Below are 23,199 nucleotides of genomic sequence, written 5' to 3'. Positions count from 1 at the left end.
GCCCAATAAACACATTTGCAAGAGATTTGCTGCTTTCAACCAAGGAAATACTGTAAACAAAGTTCTGTCTTGAACTGCAATAATTTTACCTATCTCTGTAGATTTCTCTGCTCCCGATCACAATCTTAATTCTTAGCTTCACTTTAAAGTTCTAAACGCACGGTCATTAGCACTACCTGCCACTGTTAATGGGCTACCATGATTCAATAATATTTTCCAACCCTAAAAATTGGCAAGTTGGTCTAGAAAGCTAGCAAGAAAAAAGAAGCTCTGGAGGTTATGCTCAGCAGAAACATGTGAATTTGTCCAGGGTCAACAGGGACTTGAGAAAAAAGGGGAGGTAAGTATAGGGTTCAAAACTGATGGGAAGAGTCTCTTGTGTAGAAGGACACGCATTTGTTTCAGGATAAGCTACATAAAGGAAGATGTGAAGAACAACAGATGATCAAAATTTTTATAAATTTCTGCTGTAGCATGGTCTTGTGTTGAGGCAGCGTGATGCAAATTGTTTGCTTACAGTATTCACTTCAGTTACTGAGTGCACTATAGAAACAGTGTTGCTAAAACTCTGCATTTTCCAGTTTCTCTGTGCAGGTATTTGGTTCTTGCCACGCTGGCTCCTGGATGTCTAAGCAAGCTACGCGTCATTGTGTTGAGGCTTCCAGGTCTGAGGACTTGGCTTTGGAGAGCTGGGCAGCAATCCTTCTTGGGAGGACTATGAGTACTAACACCTCTGAGTGGATTCACCCAGCGCTTCTCTGTGCTGGCTTTACAGCTTTGGTCTCCCTGTCCCATGCTTTGTGAACACAAGCACCCACTCCCTGCTTATACAATATTCTCTGGGGACACGGCAGTGCAGACACATGGAAAACAATGCATTTAACAAGAAAAGGTGGGTTAAAATGAAACAAATTAAAAATGAGAGTATGCAGCTGGCACAAACCCACTGTTTATCGTAGAATGAAAGAACGGTTTGAGTTAGAAGGGACCTTAAAGATCATCCAGTTCCAACCCTGGCCATGGGCAGGGACACCTTCCATTAGACCAGGCTGCTTAAAGCCCCATCCAACCTGGCCTCGAACACTGCTGGGGATGGGGCAGCCACAGCTCCTCTAGACAACCTGTTCCAGTGTCTCACCACTCTCATAGCAAAGAACTTCCTAATGTACAACGAGTGTCACCCATACAAACAAATGTCAGGACTATATTATTAAATACTTTGAAAGTCTGTCCAAAGAAACCTGATGAATTTTTGTTAAGGATGCTAACCTGCTGTGCCTACCTGCACAAATGCCAAAAACCAAAGTAATGAGCTGTATGACACATAAAGTGGGATTTAATTCAAGCTTATAATAACTAAGTTTATGTGACTGAACATAATTATCTACATGAGCTAGAAATCTAATTTTCCATTACAGACAGTGTAGCTTGGCAAGAGGTTAAACTCATTCAGAAGTGGACATCTACTGGTGTGCCGGTTGCATTGTGCTGTTGTAACATCAGCCATATTGAATAGGACGCTTACCTCACCACGGATGCCCCCATTTAGATACATAAATTTAGTTGTCATAAGCTGAATCTATTTCTCACTTCACTCTCCTTATCATTTACTTTTCTCAGCCTTCTACTTCACCTAAACCAACTTTCATCCAGAATAACCAAGGTGCAATCATAGTTCTCCATGCACACATATTTGAAGTATCGAATTGCTGTGTGAAAAAGAACTGCACTTTTAGAACAGGCATTCACACCATAGATCGTGTAAGTCTTCCTAAACATACACAGGCTCATACTTTAGAACAATCTAACATCCTATATTCCACTTACTTATGCATATCATATTAATTCACATTTAGTGAAGATTACTTGAACTATAAAAGAATCATTGAAACTTTTGCACACATAACCAGAAAGCAGCCGGAATTCAAGATAAGTAAATGGGCTGAGAACAATGGGAGTGATGTAGCAGGAGGTGAGGTAAGGTAACATGCACTGCATTGTAAATATTATCAGAAGGATGTACTTGCTTGTTTCCATTTATTTTTGGCACTGTGAGGTATGACCACCTTAGTTAAAAACAGCAAAGGTGTTTTTGTATGCCAGTACACAAACTGAGAAGGAAGCACTTAGGTACAGACAAAGCACAGGTACCAATCCTTTCTGTGATGTTCATTAATTAAAAACTTTCATGTTTTGGGATTTTTATTAGGCTGAATGCTATCAGTGCTGTTTTTGTGGAACTCTTACAGTCTGCAAAAACTGTATGTCATATTAAAATCATCAAGCTTTAAAAGTGTTAAAGGAACCAAGCCAAGTAAGTGTCAATCATATTTAAAAGGTAAAATAGAAAAGACAAAATAGTTAGATGCTATCTGCTCATATTACTCATATTTCAGAAGAAACTGAGATTCTTATGACAATGTTTGATTTCAAGCAAGTAAAAATAATTTATATTTTATTGAAAATTGTTTTTACCTCTTTATTATGGATAATTGAAAGAGAGCCTAGGAAAATGTAAACTGAAGATCAGTTTGGGAATATGAAGGGTAAAATTTCATTCCTTCAGCTAGCAATGTAACTTGAACATGCAGACAAGCAAATACAAAAAGAAGAGATGCAGCAATATAAAATATAAATGTATTTTGAGTTACAAATACAAGGTGATGTTAACATTGTTTTTGTTGTCCTTGATACACGCTCAAACATACATGTACCAGAAAAGCATCTTACATTTTCCTGATTAAGTAGTAGAAATATTCAGAATTAGTATAATATTAAATATTATAACAAAATCATAAATAAAAGAAAATGAAAAAGAAGGATATGGAAAAGCTGAAGGAGGGATAAAACCAGAGGTTTGCCTCCCTCAGAGATGCTGATCAAAACTTAAGGTCTCTTAGAATTTGTGAACCAAGTATTAAGAAGATCATTTTAGATGTGTGTTCCCACCCCCACTCTGTAACTCTTCTGTACTGTTAGAGTAAAGCATGTATGTTCAGGACCTCATTGGGAATGCTTGTATTCCTGACTTTAACTGCCATATGGTCCCCATGTGGTTAAATTATAACTCAAAATAAAAATATGTATTCAGTTTGGAGAAACTTGAGAGATTACAGCACTGTTTTTAGGACCAAGAACAGTTGATTGTACAGGTCCCCTTGCATAGAGGGGACCGGGCGAAAAATGGCTTCATGAGAGACCTAGTGCACCTCAAGTCCGGAGACTGGAATCTTCTTTATGTGAAAGTCAAATATAGTAGGATAGAGTTTAGCAGTCTAGTGACTATTCTGGCTACATTACCTTCTGAAATAACAGCAGCAATAAAAACAATAGCTATAATAGAACATGCAAGTGAGGGAAGTGAGGGAAGACAGCAGTACTGGGATGAAAAACATGTTCATACCAAGTCAATGCCATCTGTCTTCACATGCACATATCCTCCCATTTAGGCAGCTATTGTAGTCTTCAAACAACAAGTCAGCACAGGGAAAAGCATAGTTCAGAAAAAGAGGTTACGGGTATGCTAAAGAACACAGATTTGAGAAACCTAAACTAGCATTTGTGAATGCTATATCCATTTGGTAGTGTTTTGTAAAGAGTGCATTTCAGAAATGATTTCTCAGTCTCTCAAGAATTAAAAGTTTGTGTTCAATATCCTCCAATTCTTGGAAGTATTCAGAGGAAAAAAATTAATTTTATACTTCCCATAATTACTTCTTGAGAGAAAGTGATCCCTTTCTGGAAAAGGGTTGGTTCAGAAGAAACTGTCTTCAGAGTGGTCTGTCTCAGAGTGTTCAGTAAAGTCAAGCTTGATGGACACATAAGATGATGTATTGTTCCTATTAAGTCTGTGCATTTTCTTACTTGGATCCCTCTTAGACTCTTGCTGTGATTTTCTGTGAAAGTAAAGGTGTGTTAAAAATGAAGTTGTACCATTTCATAGCTGATCCTAAGATGGAGAGGCATCTTTGTGAGAACTCTTGCATGTCAATTATGTGACTGGCTATCTCCAGTAATATTTAAACCTAGGCAGAGTAGCTTGTCTGATTCCTCTATATAGCTGTTAGAATTTCACAGGTTACACTTATTTTGCCCATTTCAAACAAGGGTATGGTAAATCTTATGCAAAGCGTTCGACACTGTCCCACACGACATCCTTGTCTCTAAATTGGAGAGACATCAATTCAATGGATGGACCACTCGGTGGATAAAGAACTGGCTGGATGGCCGCACGCAAAGAGTTGTGGGCAATGGCTCAATGTCCGGCTGGAGACCAGTAACGAGTGGTGTCCCTCAGGGATCGGTGTTGGGACCGGTCTTGTTCAACATCTTTGCCGCTGACATGGACAGTGGGATTGAGTGCACCCTCAGCAAGTTTGCCGATGACACCAAGCTGTGTGGTTCGGTTGATACCCTGGAGGGAAGGAATGCCATCCAAAGGGACCTTGACACGATTGTGAGGTGGGCTGATGCCAACCTCATGAAGTTGAAACCATGCCAAGTGCAAGGTCCTACACCTGGGTTGGAGCAGTCACATGCACAGCTGCAGGCTGGCCAGAGAAGAGATTCAGAGCAGCCCTGTGGAGAAGGACTTGGGGGTGTTGGTTGATGAGAAAATGAACACGAGCTGGCTTCAGTGTGTGTGCTCACAGCCCAGAAAGCCAACCATATCCTGGGCTGCATCAAAAGGAGCGTGACCAGCAGGTCGAAGGAGGTGATCCTGCCCCTCTACTCTGCTCTCCTGAGACCTCACCTGGAGTATTGTGTGCAGTTCTGGTGTCCTCAATGTAAAAAGGACACGGAACTGTTGGAACAAGTCCAGAGAAGGGCCACGAGGATGATCAGGGGACTGGAGCACCTCCCGTATGAAGACAGGCTGAGAAAGTTGGGGCTGTTCAGCCTGGAGAAGAGAAGGCTGCGTGGAGACCTCATAGCAGCCTTCCAGTATCTGAAGGGGGCCTATAGGGATGCTGGGGAGGGACTCTTCATTAGAGACTGTAGTGACAGGACAAGGGGTAACGGTTAAAACTTAAACAGGGGAAGTTTAGATTGGATATAAGGAGGAAATTCTTTCCTGTTAGGGTGGTGAGGCACTGGAATGGGTTTGCCCAGGGAGGTTGTGAATGCACCATCCCTGGCAGTGTTCAAGACCAGGTTGGATGAGGCCTTGGGTGATATGATTTAGCATAAGGTGTCCCTGCCCACGGCAGGGGGCTTGGAACTAGATGATCTTAAGGTCCTTTCCAACCCTAACTTTTCTATGATTCTATGAAATCATACCTTAATAGTGCCTATTTTTCTTTCCTGACTATAAATCCTTGGTTGATTTTCAGATGTAGATGTCTAAACTACAGAGAATTTTTTTAGTACTCTTCTTTATGGGTTTTATTTCTGCCAAACAGCTAGGGACACACTGCAGAAAGGCTATAGCCTATAACCTGGACTGAACTGTCTCCCTTTTTTGGCTGAAAGTGGCAAAAAGACCAACACTATTAGTACAGAATAAACAACACTGGACATTAACATTAATGATGATAAAGTGTGAAATAGTAGAAAGGCACTATAGAAGCTCCATTTTGATGTGACAGCAAAATGAAGCAAGTGGTAAGTTGGTCCATTCCACTACTTATAACTGCAGATGGACAGGATGCAATGGCATAAATGGTGCAAATTCAGCTCCAACAGTGGAACGCTTTGGGCTTGTGGCTATCAGTAGAACCTACATGTGTAACAGAGCTCAAAGAAGATTTTAACAACTTATGCCATTATGAAAACATCACAAGTCATGGTTTAATCCCTCACATAAGGCAGAGTGTATCTGACATAGCCGCATCCTCAATTGCAGCTATACTGGAAATATGAGAAGTCAGCAATAATTCTGGTGTGAGATTTGCACATATGGTCATCGCAGGCACATGGATACACACTGTAAAGCTGGAAACTGGAAGACAGCATGAAATGTCCTGATCAAACGAACCTGGTAACTGGGTGATGGAAAGATGTCAGACCATATGCAGGATGTTTGTAGTTTCTCTGTACTACACCTAATTCAGGAGTTCTCTATATCCCAGTGCATATAAAAGCTTAAAATGAACTGACAGATCTGTGACTATATGGATCTATGCGCTGCTTTCAGTTTTACAAGGTGAATGTATTAGAACTGTGGCAACAACAGAATGGCCCAGTCAGAGCAGCAAACAGCTTCTGTCTTTTTAGATACATAAAAATCTATTTCACTCTATTTCAGTTGTATCTTAAATTTGCTCTTAACTGTTAAATTTTTCTAAGTTCCTGGGAAGAAACAATTTGTCTCATAATTCAGAACATGCATGTCAAATTCTGGAAGGTTTTTTTTTTTTTTTCTGTTTGCATTGAAGATCAGAACTATATTTGCAATTATAACTAGGACTAAATCCCCCAATATTTTTTTAATCTGAGCCACTGTGACATTCATTTACTCAAATTTAAGTTTAATAAAAAGTATGATCTCTTGAGTAAATTCTACTTACAGGAAACAGATGCTAATAATGAAATTATGTCAAAACAGCATTACTCAGACAAATTATTATGTAGAAGTTCCTGTATTTTCTGAGAAAGTAACATTTAAGTTTGATTCTCCATGGCTTTGGTATTTCTTATGGAGTATTTAAATTCACTTTTCACTTGGTAATATTCAAATGCTACCATAAATTCAACAAAAGTAAAATTTTTACACAGCTGGATAAGCAGGAAAGTATTCACAGTCAATACAGGAAAAATGAACGTAACAGAAGACTGGTTAAATGTTCAGAAAATCTGAAGAATTTCAGATTGTCCAACAGCCAACAACTTCTTGTTTATATGTTTATTACCTTAACTGATGCTGGCTCTCACAAAAACATATAAAATATACATGCCAGTTCCATCTCATAATCATAAATAAGTTGCATTTTGCCCTTGAAATTTTCCATTTTTGAGAGCAATAATGTGTTTATATTTGACATATTAAATGACATTACTAAACCCTGTTTTACTATCATGGTCCATAAGATTAAAAAAAACACACCGAAAAGCAAGCCCAAACCCCAAAAAACCTTGCTAAGTAGACATCACTATTTAGTATACAACTGTTTAATGTATACCACTGCGAATGGAAAGATAATTGTTTAAAGAATATATATGAAAACCAGTAAGGCATTCTGAATAATACAGCTCCAAGAAAAGAATGAATGTGCCTAGCTGTCAAGTCCTTCCTCTTCTTAAATTCATTACTATTTGGAATTCAAGTTTTATTAAAGCTTGACAGCAAAAAATAGATAACAAAAATGAGAAATACTGCTTAGAAGCATATTTTTCCTTGTAAAAAATGAGCCAGAAACTTCTCTACACTCATTTAGCAATGTAAATGTCACTTTGTTTCTCCCAGCTTTAAGCTGAGAATAGCTCCAGGGCTTACTTGTGATGCAGAAATGTCCCTGTAATCTACTTAGAAAACATGCAGAACATTAATAGAAACTAGAATCTTGGAACATAAACGTAGCATAAGAAAAATGATAATTACTCTGTGGCTTAACATTTAAAAAGAGAGCTAAGCTTTGTACATCAGCATTTTTTTTTATATATATAAAACAAGTTGCAGCACATAGATGAGCAGGAAGTCATTCACTTTAGAAACACAAATAGTTTTGACTTTATCGTGTACAATCTTTTACACAGAAAAGAGGCAGAGCTAGAGCCTGTTTGAAGGCATGTGTTACCAATCACTTCTTTTCAGTCGTGTCTTCCCAACCCCTGCAGATACCCCTTCCTTCCCCTCTCTCCCAACAAAGCAGTGTTCTCCTTTTATCCACTAAGCTTCCATCCCTGATTAAACACGTACTGCCCTCCCACTTATGACTCCAAAGCTTTTTATGAGCCTCTGAACTTCTCTCTACCTCTGTTTTTTGCAGACGGCAGCTGTTGCTACTCTACAGGTTCCTAAATCCAACACACTGGCTTTCTGTCCTAGGTTACTTCTCGTCAGTCTTCTTCAGCATAACTTAATTACAGCTACTTCAAATACTTTATGTCATACTTTAAAGTATGACTAATAATGAAACATGAAAACTCATCTGGAATCCTCAAGGTCATTGCTGAGAAGGAATGAAACCCTAGGCATAGAGAATATGGCAGAGAGGGGCATTCACCAAGGGGAATACAAAAGAAAGATAAACATGAGAATATAGGAATAACTGGTGCAAGCACAGATACTTCAGGAGACCTTGCTTCTCCTCAGAAAAGAAGAATAAATGCATTTTTCTTTTCTTTCATTTTTGTGGGCCAGATAATGGGTAGCTGTTGAGAAGTATCAGGTATTTGTGTAGGAACGTATGTGCCAGCACAGAGACTGCTATATTCTCAGACACTGGAAACAGAAAAATTTTGGAACAAGGTCACAGAATTGCAAATGCTTCTGATAATTCACATGGCCATGTTTAAAGTCCAGCATCCATCAAGATTTATATAATCCTCAGGAACCTTAGCCTGATCATTTATAGAAGCTCTCTGAAAAATTCTTATAGCCATTAACAAACTATGCATATCCTAATAGAACTAATTAGTAGCTGTTCCTCCTGCTCAGTTACACTGACTCTCTTTAATCTTACATACACTTAGAAAATACATTTGGCAACCATTTCTCAAAAACAAAAAAAGAAGTCAGATTTCTACATTTGAAAGATGATGAAGTAACAATTTTCTGTTCTTAACATCACTTTTCTGTCTCATTTGTTCTTTTTCTCTGTTCTTACTTATTACGAAATAATGCTGCCTTATGTTTATCTCCTTTCCCTGCTTCCTATTAGATCATCCATTTTCTTGGACAAAATAAACTACACTTCTAATCTCATTCACATAAGAGCTCCAGCCTGCTGTGAATTTTCTTCTCTCTTCCCAGAAAATATAATATAAAAAATATATTAATGATACAGTTAAAAAAATCATTAGACTTAATTTTATTTAAGAAACTCAGTACTTTGGAAAGTACCCTTTTTCAAGAGACATGGATGAAAAAATTAATGTAAATATAAATTCTCAGAATGATGCAAGGTGAAAACATAATTTGTGAAACTACTTCCAAATTACATTGAGATCATATATAAAAAGATGACTTAGAGAAAAGGGTTAATTTGTGTCTAGTTAGGAAAAATGAACACTAAGGAGATTTTCTTTTGGGGCATTTTAACTGAAACATGTAAGGACAAAAGGATGGCTGTGATTAAGATACTGCATTAGGACACATGAACTCTTAATCTCTGCCACAAACTCTTGTGAGTTTTGGGCAAACCACCATTTCTTTCATTGTGATTGTTGCTTCTGCAAAACAGGAGTAATGACACTTTTCTGCTTGAAGTTGTGAGGATAATATTTGTGAGGTATTCGGTTACAGTGGTGAAGGCCAGAGAAATATTCAGTTACTAAACAGGATTATTTTGACATATTGTTAAGAAACCATGAAAACCTGGAAGGGGGAAGAGATATGTGGTAGTAAAAGAAAAACATTACATTTGCTCATAAATTGCGAATTATACATTAGATTTGGAAAGCTTCTTGCCAATTGAAAAATGAGTTCAACATAATAGCCACTTAGGCAAATAGCATTTTAATATTAACCTGCTAGACTGTTTTCTGCATGAACAGCTTATTAAGAGGTTTGTTTTAAAAAGAACAGGTGCTTGCAATGGCTAACCTAAATGAATTTTAACCTCACCTAGTTGAAGATTCATACCAGTTCAGGTACACATTTAGACAGATTTAGCGCTCACTTCGAGTGACACAACAGCTTACTGACATAAGCTAACTGGTTTTAAGTAAATAGCAACCAAACCCCATGTGTCTGTAGCAATTTAACTGATTGATATCAAATAGGTTTATTTAAACTACTACTACATGTTTTTGACTTTGTCCCATAGCAGATAGCCAGAGCCTGGTTTCTGGTTGCTAGCTTCACTTGAAGAGCTCTGGCACAGTAACATGTGAATGTGTCAATAAGGCAGGTGACCAGTTCAGCAAGTTTGCATTCTATCACTTGTATGCAGAGCTGCTAATCTACCACAAGTGCACAGATGTGCAAAGGAGATAAAATATCAGCACATTTTCATATCATTTTAACTAGTATAATATTCACGTGCTGATAACTGATCATGTCTGCATAAACAATTATGTTACAGGAAACTAATGAGTATCATAAACAGCTTTAAGTTGCACTGTTTACATCAAATTTTAGCCTTTTATTTCTTACTACAGTAGTTTCACAATAGTAGTTTTAGTTTCATGGATTAAAGATTATTGTAATTGCCAGGCTGCACTGCACACAAGTGATTTCAAGGAGTTTAAAAAAAAGGTAGTGTAAATTAACTTGCATATATTCATATAAACTGAAACTGATCTTAGCATTTAGAGGAATACCTATTTAAAGCCTTCTATTGATGTCTCTTATACCACTGTCTCATTTTTGTTTCTTTTCAAGCCTCCTAAAATATTTCTATTTAAAACATAAGAAGAATGTCCCCATTTGTTATACTTGCTGTTCCCCCCCAAGAACAATGGATTATCCACGTTAAAAACATAAACAACAGTTTATTAATTTTCAAGATTTTAGAAGCCACTTTCTATACTCTGCACTTCGATTTGGAAAAGTTAAAATAAATAGATTTAATTGTGCATATTATTGGTTTTCTTCCTATGATACATCTGCATCCTAAATACCAAAGAAGTAGTATAATGCCATACATCAAAGCATAGGAAATTTAAAACCTCTTAAATGTAACCTCAGAAAATGATTACTAAAACTTCTTGCCAAACATCTGAGTGCTGACAGGCTGCCCTTCCAGGTTTTCATCTGAAGTCTGCAAGCCAATGGATAAAGTCTAAAATTGCACTTATGTTCCAAAATACTAACAACTGCATCAAGTATGAAAGGCAATGGAAGTGCCAAGATCACAGAGCCCACAGTAAATCTTCCTTTAAGTGAAGGGCTGACTGTTGGAAGAGGAGAAAAATCCTCAAATGACATAAAAGGAAACATGAATCAAGAATTTCAGCTAAAAAGATTTAGCAGATTCATCCCACTTAACTTTACCACTTAGGAGAACTGCACTTTGGTGTCTTTAACTTATAGATTCCGATTATATCCACAAAAGGATAAAGTCTGGATGTAGATAAAAGATGGCACAGAAGTTTGGTGTGCTATACTCAAGAATTCTGGACACAAAATGCCCTCTTTTTCACAAGAAATACTGACATATAAATATTTTTACTTGCTCTTTTCCTTGCTGGACCCTTTCCAAAGGTGATTCAAACTGCTAACCTAACTGACAACAATTCACCTTTGTGGGTTTCTTTTCTTTTTGGTCAGGTTTCTGTCTAGTGATCTGAATGGTCCCAGTGCAGCATCAGAGATGTGCCAGAGCCGGTGCAAGAGGAGGAAAGAGAAGGAGAATCAGGAGCAAAGAGGTAAGTGTTAATAGGTTAATAGGTATTGCGTCAACGCAGGCACAATATATAAAGGAACATTATTCTTACTTGTGCTCCCCTGATTACATGAAGCACAAGGGCGACAAGGGTCCACATTTTGGGGAAAGTGCTGAAGTTAAGAGTGGGAAGAATGAAGGCTACAGGTCCTTTCCTTTTTTTTTGCTGTGGTTTGGTTACCCACAGTTAAAAGACAGAGGGTCAAAAGTGCAAAGTCCAGCTGATTAAAAAGAGAACACAGACTCAAACAACAATTAAAAAAAAAAATCTGGATTTGAAATAGCCATTTTTTTTTTAAAAAAAAAGAACACTGTTTACTAGAAGGTTACTAACGGGAGCCCCCATTGTTCCTCCAAACAATGTTTTATGCTCTTCTAATGGAGCTGGAAAAACAATTAAAACTCCTATTGGTTATCTTGACAAAACATATAAAATTTCTTAGTCTGAAACCAGATGAAAAATTTGGCTGTACTAGCTGTACTTGTTATCATGTGTTAAGGCCTTTACAAATGGCATCACAACACTGTGTACCCCAGTTCCTTCTGACAGCTCAGAGAGCAGCAGCACTATGAGGGCTTTAGTATGAACCCCTAAGAACATAATCCCATCATGATCCTGGATACTGATCATTCACGATAATGCCATTGAACTCCCTCTAAAATTGTGAAGTTTGCATTTATCCATATTATGATTAGAAATTTTGTTGTACCAGCCAATTCTCAGTGACCTAACTGAAATGCTATATTAAAAAGTTTCTCATATTCATTTACTAATTCAGAAAAAAAAAAGGCAATAGCAGGCCAAGAAACAGTTAGGAATTTGGGCCAAGCATATAGCCTAAGGAAACTAAGAAAAGCTTCAGTTTTTCTCCTTCATGAATGGACCCAACCTTTTAAGGATGTGTATAGTCAGATGGCCAATTTTCACTGTAGTTTCCCACAGCAAAATATAATCACCATCATCAAATTAGCTGTCTTCATAATTTGAAATAATGAACTACTTTATTATGTGAATAGCTAGTGTCATTTTTTCCTGTACTAAAAGAGCTTACGCAAGAGCCCTGTATAAATTCTTCCAAGATTCAGACTTTAAATATTAAACTTTTTTCTACCAAAATTAAAATATGTGGAAAACGGAGTAAGATTAAGCATGAATGCAAGTTCTTTATTTAGAAAGTATATAAAATGCTGTAATTACCTCCAAAGCAAGCATTATGAATCCAGCTGATATCACAAGGAGATAAAAATGAAAAAACCCTACCTCTCAAACTCTAAATTTCATTAAAAAGAGTTAATACAGTCTGAGACCACACAGGCTGGAATACCTTAAGTCAAAACTGTATATTTATTTAAACATGTCAGTTTAATACAGCACTAACTTTGTTTTGGAATTTTGCTTGTACTTTTAACATACCTAAACTTGATTTTATATTAACTATGGATATCTTGGACTTATCTATTCAAGAATCCCAATGTTTTTACTTGCAAACATGAGAGTAACAAGGTAATTTCTAAGATATGACAGTTCAGTATGTGCAATGACTAAACAAGACTGATTGTAATCAATGATAGCATGTACAGAACACATAAACCCATAATTCGTATTTCTCAAATTGCATAAATCTGTATTTAGAGACTGCATGTTACTTTTACTTAAAAGCACATACCTTGTCTAAATGAAGTTAAGTCTATGATTAGAAAATTTGGAATTTTTTTTTTCCTATTAGCAGGGATAGTTATTGGGAAGTGGTGATGTTACCGCATATTTAACCTTTTCCTTAAGATGGAAAAAAAAAATTAGTTGAAGCCTACCTCACTGTAAACTAAGTTGTCCTATTGTGTACAAATATTTCAATATATGAAGTAATTGCCTTTTCCAGAAATCCATAAACTGTAAAACTCTGCATTAAAAGTAAAAAGTAAAAGGCTGCATTAGGAACAAACAGAAGTGACAAATCTAAACCACATACACAAGCCACCTATTTTTGCACATTTTTATAAACCAACTTTAGCTAATTTTTGTGTTCCTTAGAGTTTTTTTGTGCATTGTACAAGCATTTCATAATTTTCTTCCCCCAAACAGACAACTTTAAATATTTCTTTTTCAGTATTTATATCATTTTCTGCATAGTAAACTTTAAAAACTGTCATCACTGTTACACAGGTAAACAACATGACTAATATGGCCTATTTTTCATAGATCTAAAAAGAATTTTGACAAAACAGTAGTAATTTTGGAAAAAAATTTGCTCAATTTCTTAACATCCAGGCTATGAGGAACATTCAAGATGTAGACTGGTTTAGACTTCATGATTTGTTTTCTTTTATATAAAGCCTGCCTCACTCAGCCTTGCTTGAGTTACTTGCCAGAGTCTGAAAATTTTAAGTGGTCAAATGACACAACATGGGTATAGGCATTGGAAATAAGAGCTATCGAATGGTTACTTCTGATCCATCCACAGATGATCCTGCCAGGTCAATGACACCTGCAGGTTGGGGAAGCACGTTCAATTACTCTTTTCTGTATTTTAATTTCTATGCATGGAGCTTCACAAGCACTAATATTCAGAGAGTTAAATGCAAAAAACTATTCTAGAAGGAAACTGCATCAGACAAACATCCAGTGCAATTCAGCACTGAAAGTAAACAACTGAAGATCATTATTTCTTTTTACTTTTAAGGTGATCGTTTCACATTTGAGATCTGCACTAACACAACATAATTAATACAGTTTTACTTAAGGCTTCCTTAGACTCAGCTGTCAATGAAATTGTTTTGGTTTGGTTCTAGGAAAAAACAGCTTTGTAACTGGTTAGCAGACACGAACTGGTTTGGACCATTACGTGAGTTTTGATTTTCTGATCTAAGAAAAGAATTTGGGGGAATAGCAAGGAAAGCAGATGGAGAACAATTCTGAAGGCAGAGTGAAAGAACTTCAAGAGGTGCATGGACAGTCAGTTTTCTATGGAAATATTGGCATTGAGTGATAATGCAATCTCTGAAAGGATATTTTAGGGGAGTTGTAGAATCTCCTTCTACAGTTCTTCTCTCTTCCCAGTCAGAAAACTGGAAGGACATATTCAGAGAACCATTGATATGACACTATGATGATCTTTCCGAATATGTAACTGGCTATTTAGGTCCCATCACCACCAATATATAACTTGTGCTGTTTTCCCTCACATTCATAGATTTTGATTCATTAATGTTGTATCTTCTCTGCAAATCCTTGTCAAATCATTTAGCAGCTCTAGGAGACCATTTAAGAACTTCTCATGGTAAGCTTTTGGATTTGTATCTTCAGTATTCTACAGCTTCAGCAACTTTCCATATTACCATTCACCTTTTTTCAGATCATTTGCATATGGGACTCCTTCAGTAAACTTTATTTATTTCTATCCTTTGCTCCAGACATTTAATCTACAGAAAGATTTTCTGTCATACTCTATGACATGTTAGTCTCTTAAGATTGCTTAGAGAGAAATCTGGACAAAATCCTTTTAGGAATCCCCATATGGAGCATTTATGTCTAAATGGCAAGATTTTGCATACTTTCAGGATTGAGAGTGCATTCTGGTAGCATCTCGATTCCTTGCTTGGATGAAACACATACAAGTACATACAGAAGTACCCTGACTTTTGTCTGGACGAAACCTGTGTGACTACCATCCTGTTTTCTCTCCCCAAATCCTATTCTGGAGATGAAAATAAACTCAGATATGTGTACTGGAAATGAATCGGACAATGCTTTGTCCAGGTTTTTGAACTCAATAACTGGGGAGAAGGGAGAGACCTGGGCCATACTGTGGCACATGCAGGTCTTGCAGGTTACATGTGTTATTAATTTCACTACCTTTACCTAAATACTCACTAAATCCTTGCAAATGCTGAATACTTTGCAAGGCACATCTGTTGTATAAGAAAGAAAAGAAAGAACAGTGAGACTAAGTCATCAAAAAGAATTCAGCAACTGAGAGTGTAACTAACTCAGAGCACAACTGAGAGCCTCCTGAGTGCCTGCCAGACATGATTACCTCTGTGTCTGAAAGCAACACAGACAAAACCCCAAGAAATCAAACCAAAGTAAACCAACTTTTCCCCATGGTTTAAGGCTGAGGAAAGGAAAAAAAAACACACTGATGGTAGTAATGCTAAACCAGGAAGATTACCTCACGGTGATTTAGAAGTCTCTCCAAATCTGCTGCCATTTGATTCTTGACACGCAGCAAAGCTGTCTTTTCTTTATTTAAAAGACTGGGAAAAAGAGGATAGGAAATACAGTAATAGCAACAGATAATCTCTTTTAATCTTGTATTCTGGCTGAAACATGCATTTTCTAAAGCTAAATACTGGCAACGAGGAAAATCTGCTCAAGTAATTGTATCAAATGATCCTTCTCTATGTTCAAGCACTGGAACTGTTTATAAATAGGCCTGAATGTACTGATACATACAAAATCTCACTTTAGTTGAACAGAAATACTACTCAAAATCATCATAAAATATGGGGGTGAGGGTAGTGTTGATTCTCTGAAGAATTTAAACTATCAGAATCTTCTGTCTTGCTTTCTTCTATGCAAAATGAGCTCATTTTATAAATAAAGTAAGGCTCCATATATCTACATTTCTATATCAAAATGTGTATTTCTTTGTTGCATGCATCACTAGTAGCGGCAAACACTATTCTCTCAGTATCACCTATTTTTATACTACTGTATTAAGGATTTTGAAAGTAACAACTACAACTACAAGGTAGAACATGATCTAACTCTCCCTTTTAGCTGTGTAGTTTCTGCAGAATTTGTAAATTTTTTTGCCTTTTTTTTTTTTTGTTTTATATTCCTGGACAATGCATGGGGTCAAGTTTATCCTGTGAACCAAGTATGAAAACTGTTTTAGCATGAAGGCATGCTTTTATAGCACAATGTCAAGTTTAACTTTAATTGTTCTTTGTTTTCCCAGTTACAGAATGCAAACATTTGACGTGTTGAGCATATACATTCTGATTCCAGGCAGCAATTCTAATATAATTAAATGTATTTTTGTATTTAGCCCCCACATTGGTTTCTATCAATAAACTTCAGACTCATACATGCATAATGCCAGTATATAATCTAGTTTGTTAAAACAACCACAGAGGTTTTCTTGGAAGACCAATGGTATATATGCCATTATCATGATGTAAGTATATAGGTTGCACAACTTGAATTATAACATAAATCAACAACTATGCAATTCTGCATATGAAGTGCAAATATGCAATGCTGAATAGAGGTCAGGAAGTTCAAAAGCAAATGTATTAAAATTTTATAAATGCAATAGAACAATTATATATGTTACAAATTATTTAATACTCCCAGTATTTAATCCAGGAATGATTAACAAAATAAATCAAACTTTTCTTTAATTGGCTGTTATCATCTGTTTGCTTCAAATAGGCAAGATCATTCTTTGCCACAGAAATTTTCCTAGCAAGCTCGGTTTTGTAAATTATGACTATCAATTTCTTCTAGGCATTCATTAACTCTCAGAAAACTTGTAAGTTTTGGCAAAATTGCTCAGTTGTCTGAGTTATTTGAAAGCAAAGTAGTAACATTCATGAAAAACTACAAAGTTTAATATTTTCAAGAGTTATTTTCTATGACATTTTTAATCATGATGAACTTGCAGTACTATATTTTTCCTGGGTTCATATGTTGTAACTGACTGATATGTCATTTTTCCTTGGATTTCTGTACTTCCTAATAGCATAAACCAATCCTTTCAGAGACTCACAAACTTATTAGAGAAGCAATAATAAAAGTTCCTTTATGCCTTAAATAGTGTACGGAATAAGCATAAGCATTAGTGTTCATGGCTAAACCAGAAGTTCACATTCAGCATTCAATTTCATCTACAGAACAGAACCTATTCTAGTTATACCTTCTGAAACAGTATGACATGACTGATCTATATTGAGCAGTTGCAACTTTCTTCTTTCTTTGTTTATGGTCAAATATAGAAATTAGACTGCTACATGACTCAGTACCACTTGATGTGTCTTATGCCATACATATGAATACAGAATTACCAAAGGGTGTGCAGACTTCAGATTTAATAGTTCTGCAACTGCAGAGAGGGGGAAATAAATACTTGTGAAAGAATACTGCAAAAGAGGCACACATACATTTAAAAGCAGTTACCAGACATCACAAAGTAAATTCATACCTCTAATGAGCAAGTAAAGCAGAAATACCTTCAAAAATTCACTTTGGAGAAGAAGACTGACCATTTCTGTCCCTCTTATGAAAACATTCTTAACAGGCAGCTTGGGTATCTGCAATCCTACTTGATTCAGTCAAGGAGGTTCTAGCTTTAAACTACCTTACACTTCATCAAACAATAGTTTAAGTTAATCCAGTTTTGATGGGCAGTGTAGCAAATTAGAGAGCAGCTTTACAGTTTGTTTCACCTGCCCTAAGTGAAAATTGATGCTGAAAAATCATCCTTCCCTAATAACATACTGGTAACCTGCTCTTTATACTGGTATCTGAAAATTTGTTACCATGTAAGTAGGTCACTTCACTGGAAGCTGTAGTCTTTATTTTTCACATGGATCACCAAAACAACTTGATTTACCATGTACAGTGGAAAAACACAGCTGAAACAAGGATGAAACTATTCCATTTAGTAACTGAGTGCCTTAACTGTCTTACTGTGATTCTGAAACCACAGTCTCTAAGTCTAGACAAACCATTCTCACACCAAGGGTTACAACTTTCATCTTAAAAGACAAGATCTTCTTTACTATCTTTAACTAACCATACTTTAAAGTTTTCATGATACAGAGATGTATTAATGTACTAGAGTACTAATCATTGAAAGAAATCTTCCAATGACTTGCTCTGGGGTGAAACTGTGTAAACACTTGGGAAAAATGGACTGTGTTGAAGTGATACAATATCCTTGCAGCTATTTAACAGCACAAACTCTGTTTTCACACTGCAGATGTAGACTAGGCTATGCTCCACACTCCTGGTCACTGACTGCTCCATCCTGAATGTGCAGAAGGCGGTCTTTGTGATACATCATATAAGCGAGGCCTCCAAAGTCCAGGTTGGAGAATTAACTGAGGAGCAATGCAGCTCTGCTTTTTCTTGTATGCCTTGATTTCCAGAAGAAACCAAATGTCTGGGAGGAGATTCAGTTTCATTCTGTCAGGCTTTCAAAACCTAACCAGGTATGAATCCAGGTGCCAGGAATGCAGGACTTACCATGGAATACACTTGTCTTATACATACACATTGTTCATAGCAACCACTGGATTGTTTTGTTTTGTCAGGATCTAAAGCCAAGGTAGCTTGGTTGTCATAAAGACATTTTTAGGTGACCTGATTTTTTTTTTTTTTTTTTTGAGAATGGAGACTAATATTTTCCAGTCTCAGACTTTTAAAACCTTTTGAATTTGGGCAATTAGCCCAAATCTCTGCTAGTTACTATATTAGCTGCTATCCTGATCACAAACTTCTATTATTAGGTATTCTGGATAATGCATTTATGTTGGACACACTAAATAAACATGAATTTACATATAACTGGGTTTTATTATTACTTCTGTTCAGGTTGAAGAAAAGAAATACGTTTAGTTTTCAGTGATTGTGTACCCCAAATGCTGTAAGAAATAAGGCCTTTCTGTTAATTTCATGTTATGGCATGGTAAAAGTGAAAACAGAAGTCCAATCTTGAGGGTTTTTTTAACATTTTATAGTCATATACAAGTATTACCATAAAAAAAATTATTATTGCTTAATAATGTTAAATTGAGTGCCTGAGGTGGCTTAAAAATTCATCCGTGTAGTGTCCAAACTGAAAAGAAATTCCTTTTACAAATTGTAGAAAAAAAAAAACCCAAGCAAATAACTTTTAAAAAGCTGTAATACAGGTCAGAAAACATTAATTTATAGAAAAAAAAAAATATATATTTCTACAAATTTTATTTGGAGCATTTCTCAGATTAAACTGGAGTAGCATTGGAATAGATGCATATTTCACAGAATGGTAGTGTTCTCGTAAGAGCTCACTGCCCATTCTGGGATAAGAAAAACTCATCTAACACTGTATGCTGAGCTTTGTAACGTTTAGATGGCAAATAGAGAACCCAAAATGTTTTAAGTAAGGAACATTTCAGTACATAGCTTCTTAGTGAGCAAAATCCTTGTACTGCTTCTGGATTTGCCACACAGTTAGGCTTTTGAGGAGTGCTTTTGGGTAAGTGAACCACTTTTAAAACCAGCCATCAGTACAGAGAAATTTGAGTAACTGCATTTAAAATAAATACCCTCTCTTTATGAATGAAGTCCTGTTTAATGTCTCCAGTTACTTATAAACCTAGATGTTTTTACCAGAAAATTATGTACTAAAACGACAGTTACTTCACTACACACATAAGAATAAAATTCAGAGATTTGTTTTCCCACAGCATGACACAGTTACAAGGCATTTCTTTTCAAAAGCAGTGCTAAATGTGATGTTTTCGTTTCTGGTTAAAGAACTGTATGCTAGAGAGATTTCTTTATAGTAATAAGGAGTCATCCTCTTACATACCACTGCTTGTATTAACCATGGCTATTTGCTTTTATTAACAAGAGTGCTATGTAGGCTAACATAAACGAGAGGTTACTTAACAGAATATTCTGAGATACAAAGACCACCTATAAATTCACCCTGCAGATGCCCTGTCAGTCAAGAGCAGAGGCTTTGTTTCCAAAGTGTATCTGCAGGTGCATGGATCAGTGCACAAGCACATGCAGTGTTCTGCTCCCAAGACCACCTCAGTTTTCCCCATAGCTAAATGCCAGCACAGCCTGTGGCCTGGATGGGAGAATTCTAAGGGGATGGAAAGGAGGGTGGTAGTGAACATACCTGTGGGTAACATCTGACAGAGGTTAGATTACCCCTAAATAACCTCTCTTTTTATCTTTGAGTGGTAATACACTCGTGCCTTCACACTTGAATCTAAGCAGTTACATCACACACCTGTAATAACCTGGAGATGGGAACCTAAGTTGTTTTTGCAAATAACTAACAATCGCTATAATTACAGCTACTCAGCTAAGCATTTACAACACTTCTTAGTGAAGGTATGGCTAAAGATCCACAGACATGTGAAAAATGTCTAGAATTGACACACTTCTCAGCAAGCCACTGAAGTATCTCCAGCTCTGGTGAAATATCCTACTTCGAGGCCTGGATTCCATCTTTTGACTATTCCTGTCCTTTCAAGGAGAGGTTATCTAGGGTTTTGAGCAAACCTAATGTAGCAGAAAATGTCTTTATCCATGGCAGGGCACTTGAATAGATGTCTTTACCCATGGCAGGGTGTTGGAACTATATGATCCTATCTTTACAGATCCCTTCCAATCCAAACCACTCCATGATTATTCTATGATTCAGTTTGGCAGCTACTGACATAAGCAACTTTGAGTACTATTTGAATAGTCCTTCGAAGTGAAGTCATTTTGATAGAGAGGGTCTGAATGATAGCTTCAGGTTTAGAGGTACGATGCTTAAGGATGAAGGCATGTAAAGCTCTCTGGTTACAGTGAACTTTGAAAGCCATGATGGAAGGAATACAGGGACATTGTTTGGGAAGCCAGAGATCAGGTCAGGAAAGCTAAGGCCCAGTTAGAACTGAGTCTTGCCAGGGATGTCAAAGACAACAGGAAGGGCTTCTATAGGTATGTCGCAAACAAAAGGCAGATTAGGGATAATGTGGTCTCTCTCTGGAAGCTAACGGAAGAACTGGCTACCCTGGATTTTGAGAAGGCTGAGATTCTCAATGACTTCTTTGCCTAAGTCTTCACTGGCAAAGGTTCTGACCACACCACCCAAGTCTTGGAAGGCAGACACAGGGATTGTGAGAATGAAGAAGACCCTAGGCCCACTGTAGGAGAGGACCAGGTTCGAGATCATCTTAGGAACGTGAATGCGCACAAGTCCATGGGACCTGATGGAATCCATCTGTGGGTCCTGAAGGAGCTGGCAAATGAAGCTGCTAAGCCACTGGCCATCATATTTGAAAAATCATGGCAGTCAGGTGAAGTTCCCGAGGACTGGAAAAAGGGAAATATAACCCCCATTTTCAAGAAGGGGAAAATGGATGACCCGGGGAATTACAGACCAGTCAGTCTCACCTCTGTGCCTGGCAAAATCTTGGAGCAGATTCTCCTGGAAGGCACGCTAAGGCACATGAAGATCAACAAGGTGCTTGGTGACAGCCAGCATGGCTTCACTAAGGGGAAATCCTGCCTGACCAATTTGGTGGCCTTCTATGATGAGGCTACAGAACTGATGGACAGGGGTAGAGCAGTTGATGTCATCTACCTGGACTTGCACAAAGCTTTTGATGCTGCCTGGCATGACATCCTTGTCTCTAAACAAGGTCTAGGTTCGATATAAGGAAGTTCTTTACTGTGAGGGTGGTGAGGCACTGGAATGGGTTGCCTAAGGAAGCTGTGAATGCTCCATCCCTGGCAGTGTTCAAGGCCAGGTTGGACAGAGCCTTGGGTGGCATGGTTTAGTGGGAGGTGTCCCTGCCCATGGCAGGAGGGTTGGAACTTGATGATCTTAAGGTCCCTTCCAACCCAAATAATTTTACGATTCTACGAATCTACAGGACTTCTCAAAAGTATTATATCAAAATGATCTGCCTAAATCTGTCCAACTCCTTCTACGGAAATAACTGCTGTCAGAAATGCCACTTTCACAGAATGATGCAGTGTGGGGAACCCTGAATACATCTGTTGCCCCTGAAGGGACCACATTATAAGTTGCTTTAGGCCATTTTGTGAAAAATCAGTAAAAATATGGCACAAGAAGTTTCACAAGGAGATTGCTGTCACAGATAGCCATCCTTATAGTTGCCTTCCTCTTGATGCCAATTTCATCAAGACTGTGTATTTCATGACAAAATCAAAACCACATCCAGCAGCAACCAACAGCCTTCTCAATAGACAAGGAAATACAAAGCGCTGCAGGTTGCTGCAAAGCATTTGCAAGATTGCAACAAAGTGCTGACTCATCATTCTGAGAAATCTGCTGGAATCTAACCACACTAGGAGGAGTACATTCTAAAAAGATCATTGACCTGCACACTGAAGCCCATTGGGGATTAAGTTTAAAAAATTAAATTCACTTGGAAATTAGTCCCTACTGATCCCTCCACACTCAAATGAAGTAGGAGATGATAAAGAACACTGGCACTGATAATACAGATGTAACTGCTCCAGTTAGGGAATCCATGACTTGCATAATGCAGAACCGCCTCTCCAGATAAGCAGATGAGATAAAAACATAACACGAAAAGAACATTCCTCTACCATAGATTCTGCACACCAAATACAAAGGCAGAAAAAGCATGATCAAACACTGGGCAGCCATGAAGGTAAAACTAAGTATTCAGTCCTGATTGTCAGGGTGGAGGCATATCAACATTACCTTAATTTTTCTACAATCTGGTACTCAAATATAAAATTTAAAAAATAATGAATTAAAAATTTACTAGTATTTTAAAGGTGTGCCTCAAAACAAGAAGTTGAACATTATTCTTCTGTTGTGAAATTGCTTTATAGAAATAAATTTAAGGTATTGTATGTAAAAAAAAAATAATGTGCTTTCTGTAACTGTAGTATGAATTAAAACTCTGGTATTAACTATTAATTATAGGTAATGCC

The 23,199-nt window shown here is 37.1% G+C and overlaps 1 protein-coding gene across 7 annotated transcripts in view; it reads right to left on the bottom strand.

Annotated features, from left to right (window-relative positions):
• Positions 1-23,199, bottom strand: part of PIBF1 (progesterone immunomodulatory binding factor 1) — a 126,003-nt gene that overhangs the window by 5,304 nt on the left and 97,500 nt on the right. For 5 of the 7 annotated variants that reach the window (XM_057424065.1, XM_057424064.1, XM_057424063.1 and 2 more), the window contains one exon: positions 15,659-15,743. The exons of 1 other annotated variant lie outside the window; for it this stretch is intronic. In XM_057424065.1, the coding sequence (XP_057280048.1) occupies positions 15,659-15,743 (85 nt within the window). Of the gene's footprint in view, positions 1-3,381; positions 3,897-15,658; positions 15,744-23,199 lie in introns of those variants that run through there. One more of the 7 variants, XM_057424068.1, reaches the window with a different exon arrangement.

The sequence above is a fragment of the Pezoporus wallicus genome, unplaced genomic scaffold (genome assembly GCF_028554395.1).
Source record: "Pezoporus wallicus isolate ANWC-B61680 ecotype Strahan unplaced genomic scaffold, APGP_CSIRO_Pwel_v1 contig_16, whole genome shotgun sequence".
NCBI lineage: Eukaryota > Metazoa > Chordata > Aves > Psittaciformes > Psittacidae > Pezoporus > Pezoporus wallicus.
This window is presented reverse-complemented; position numbering and strand designations above follow the sequence as displayed.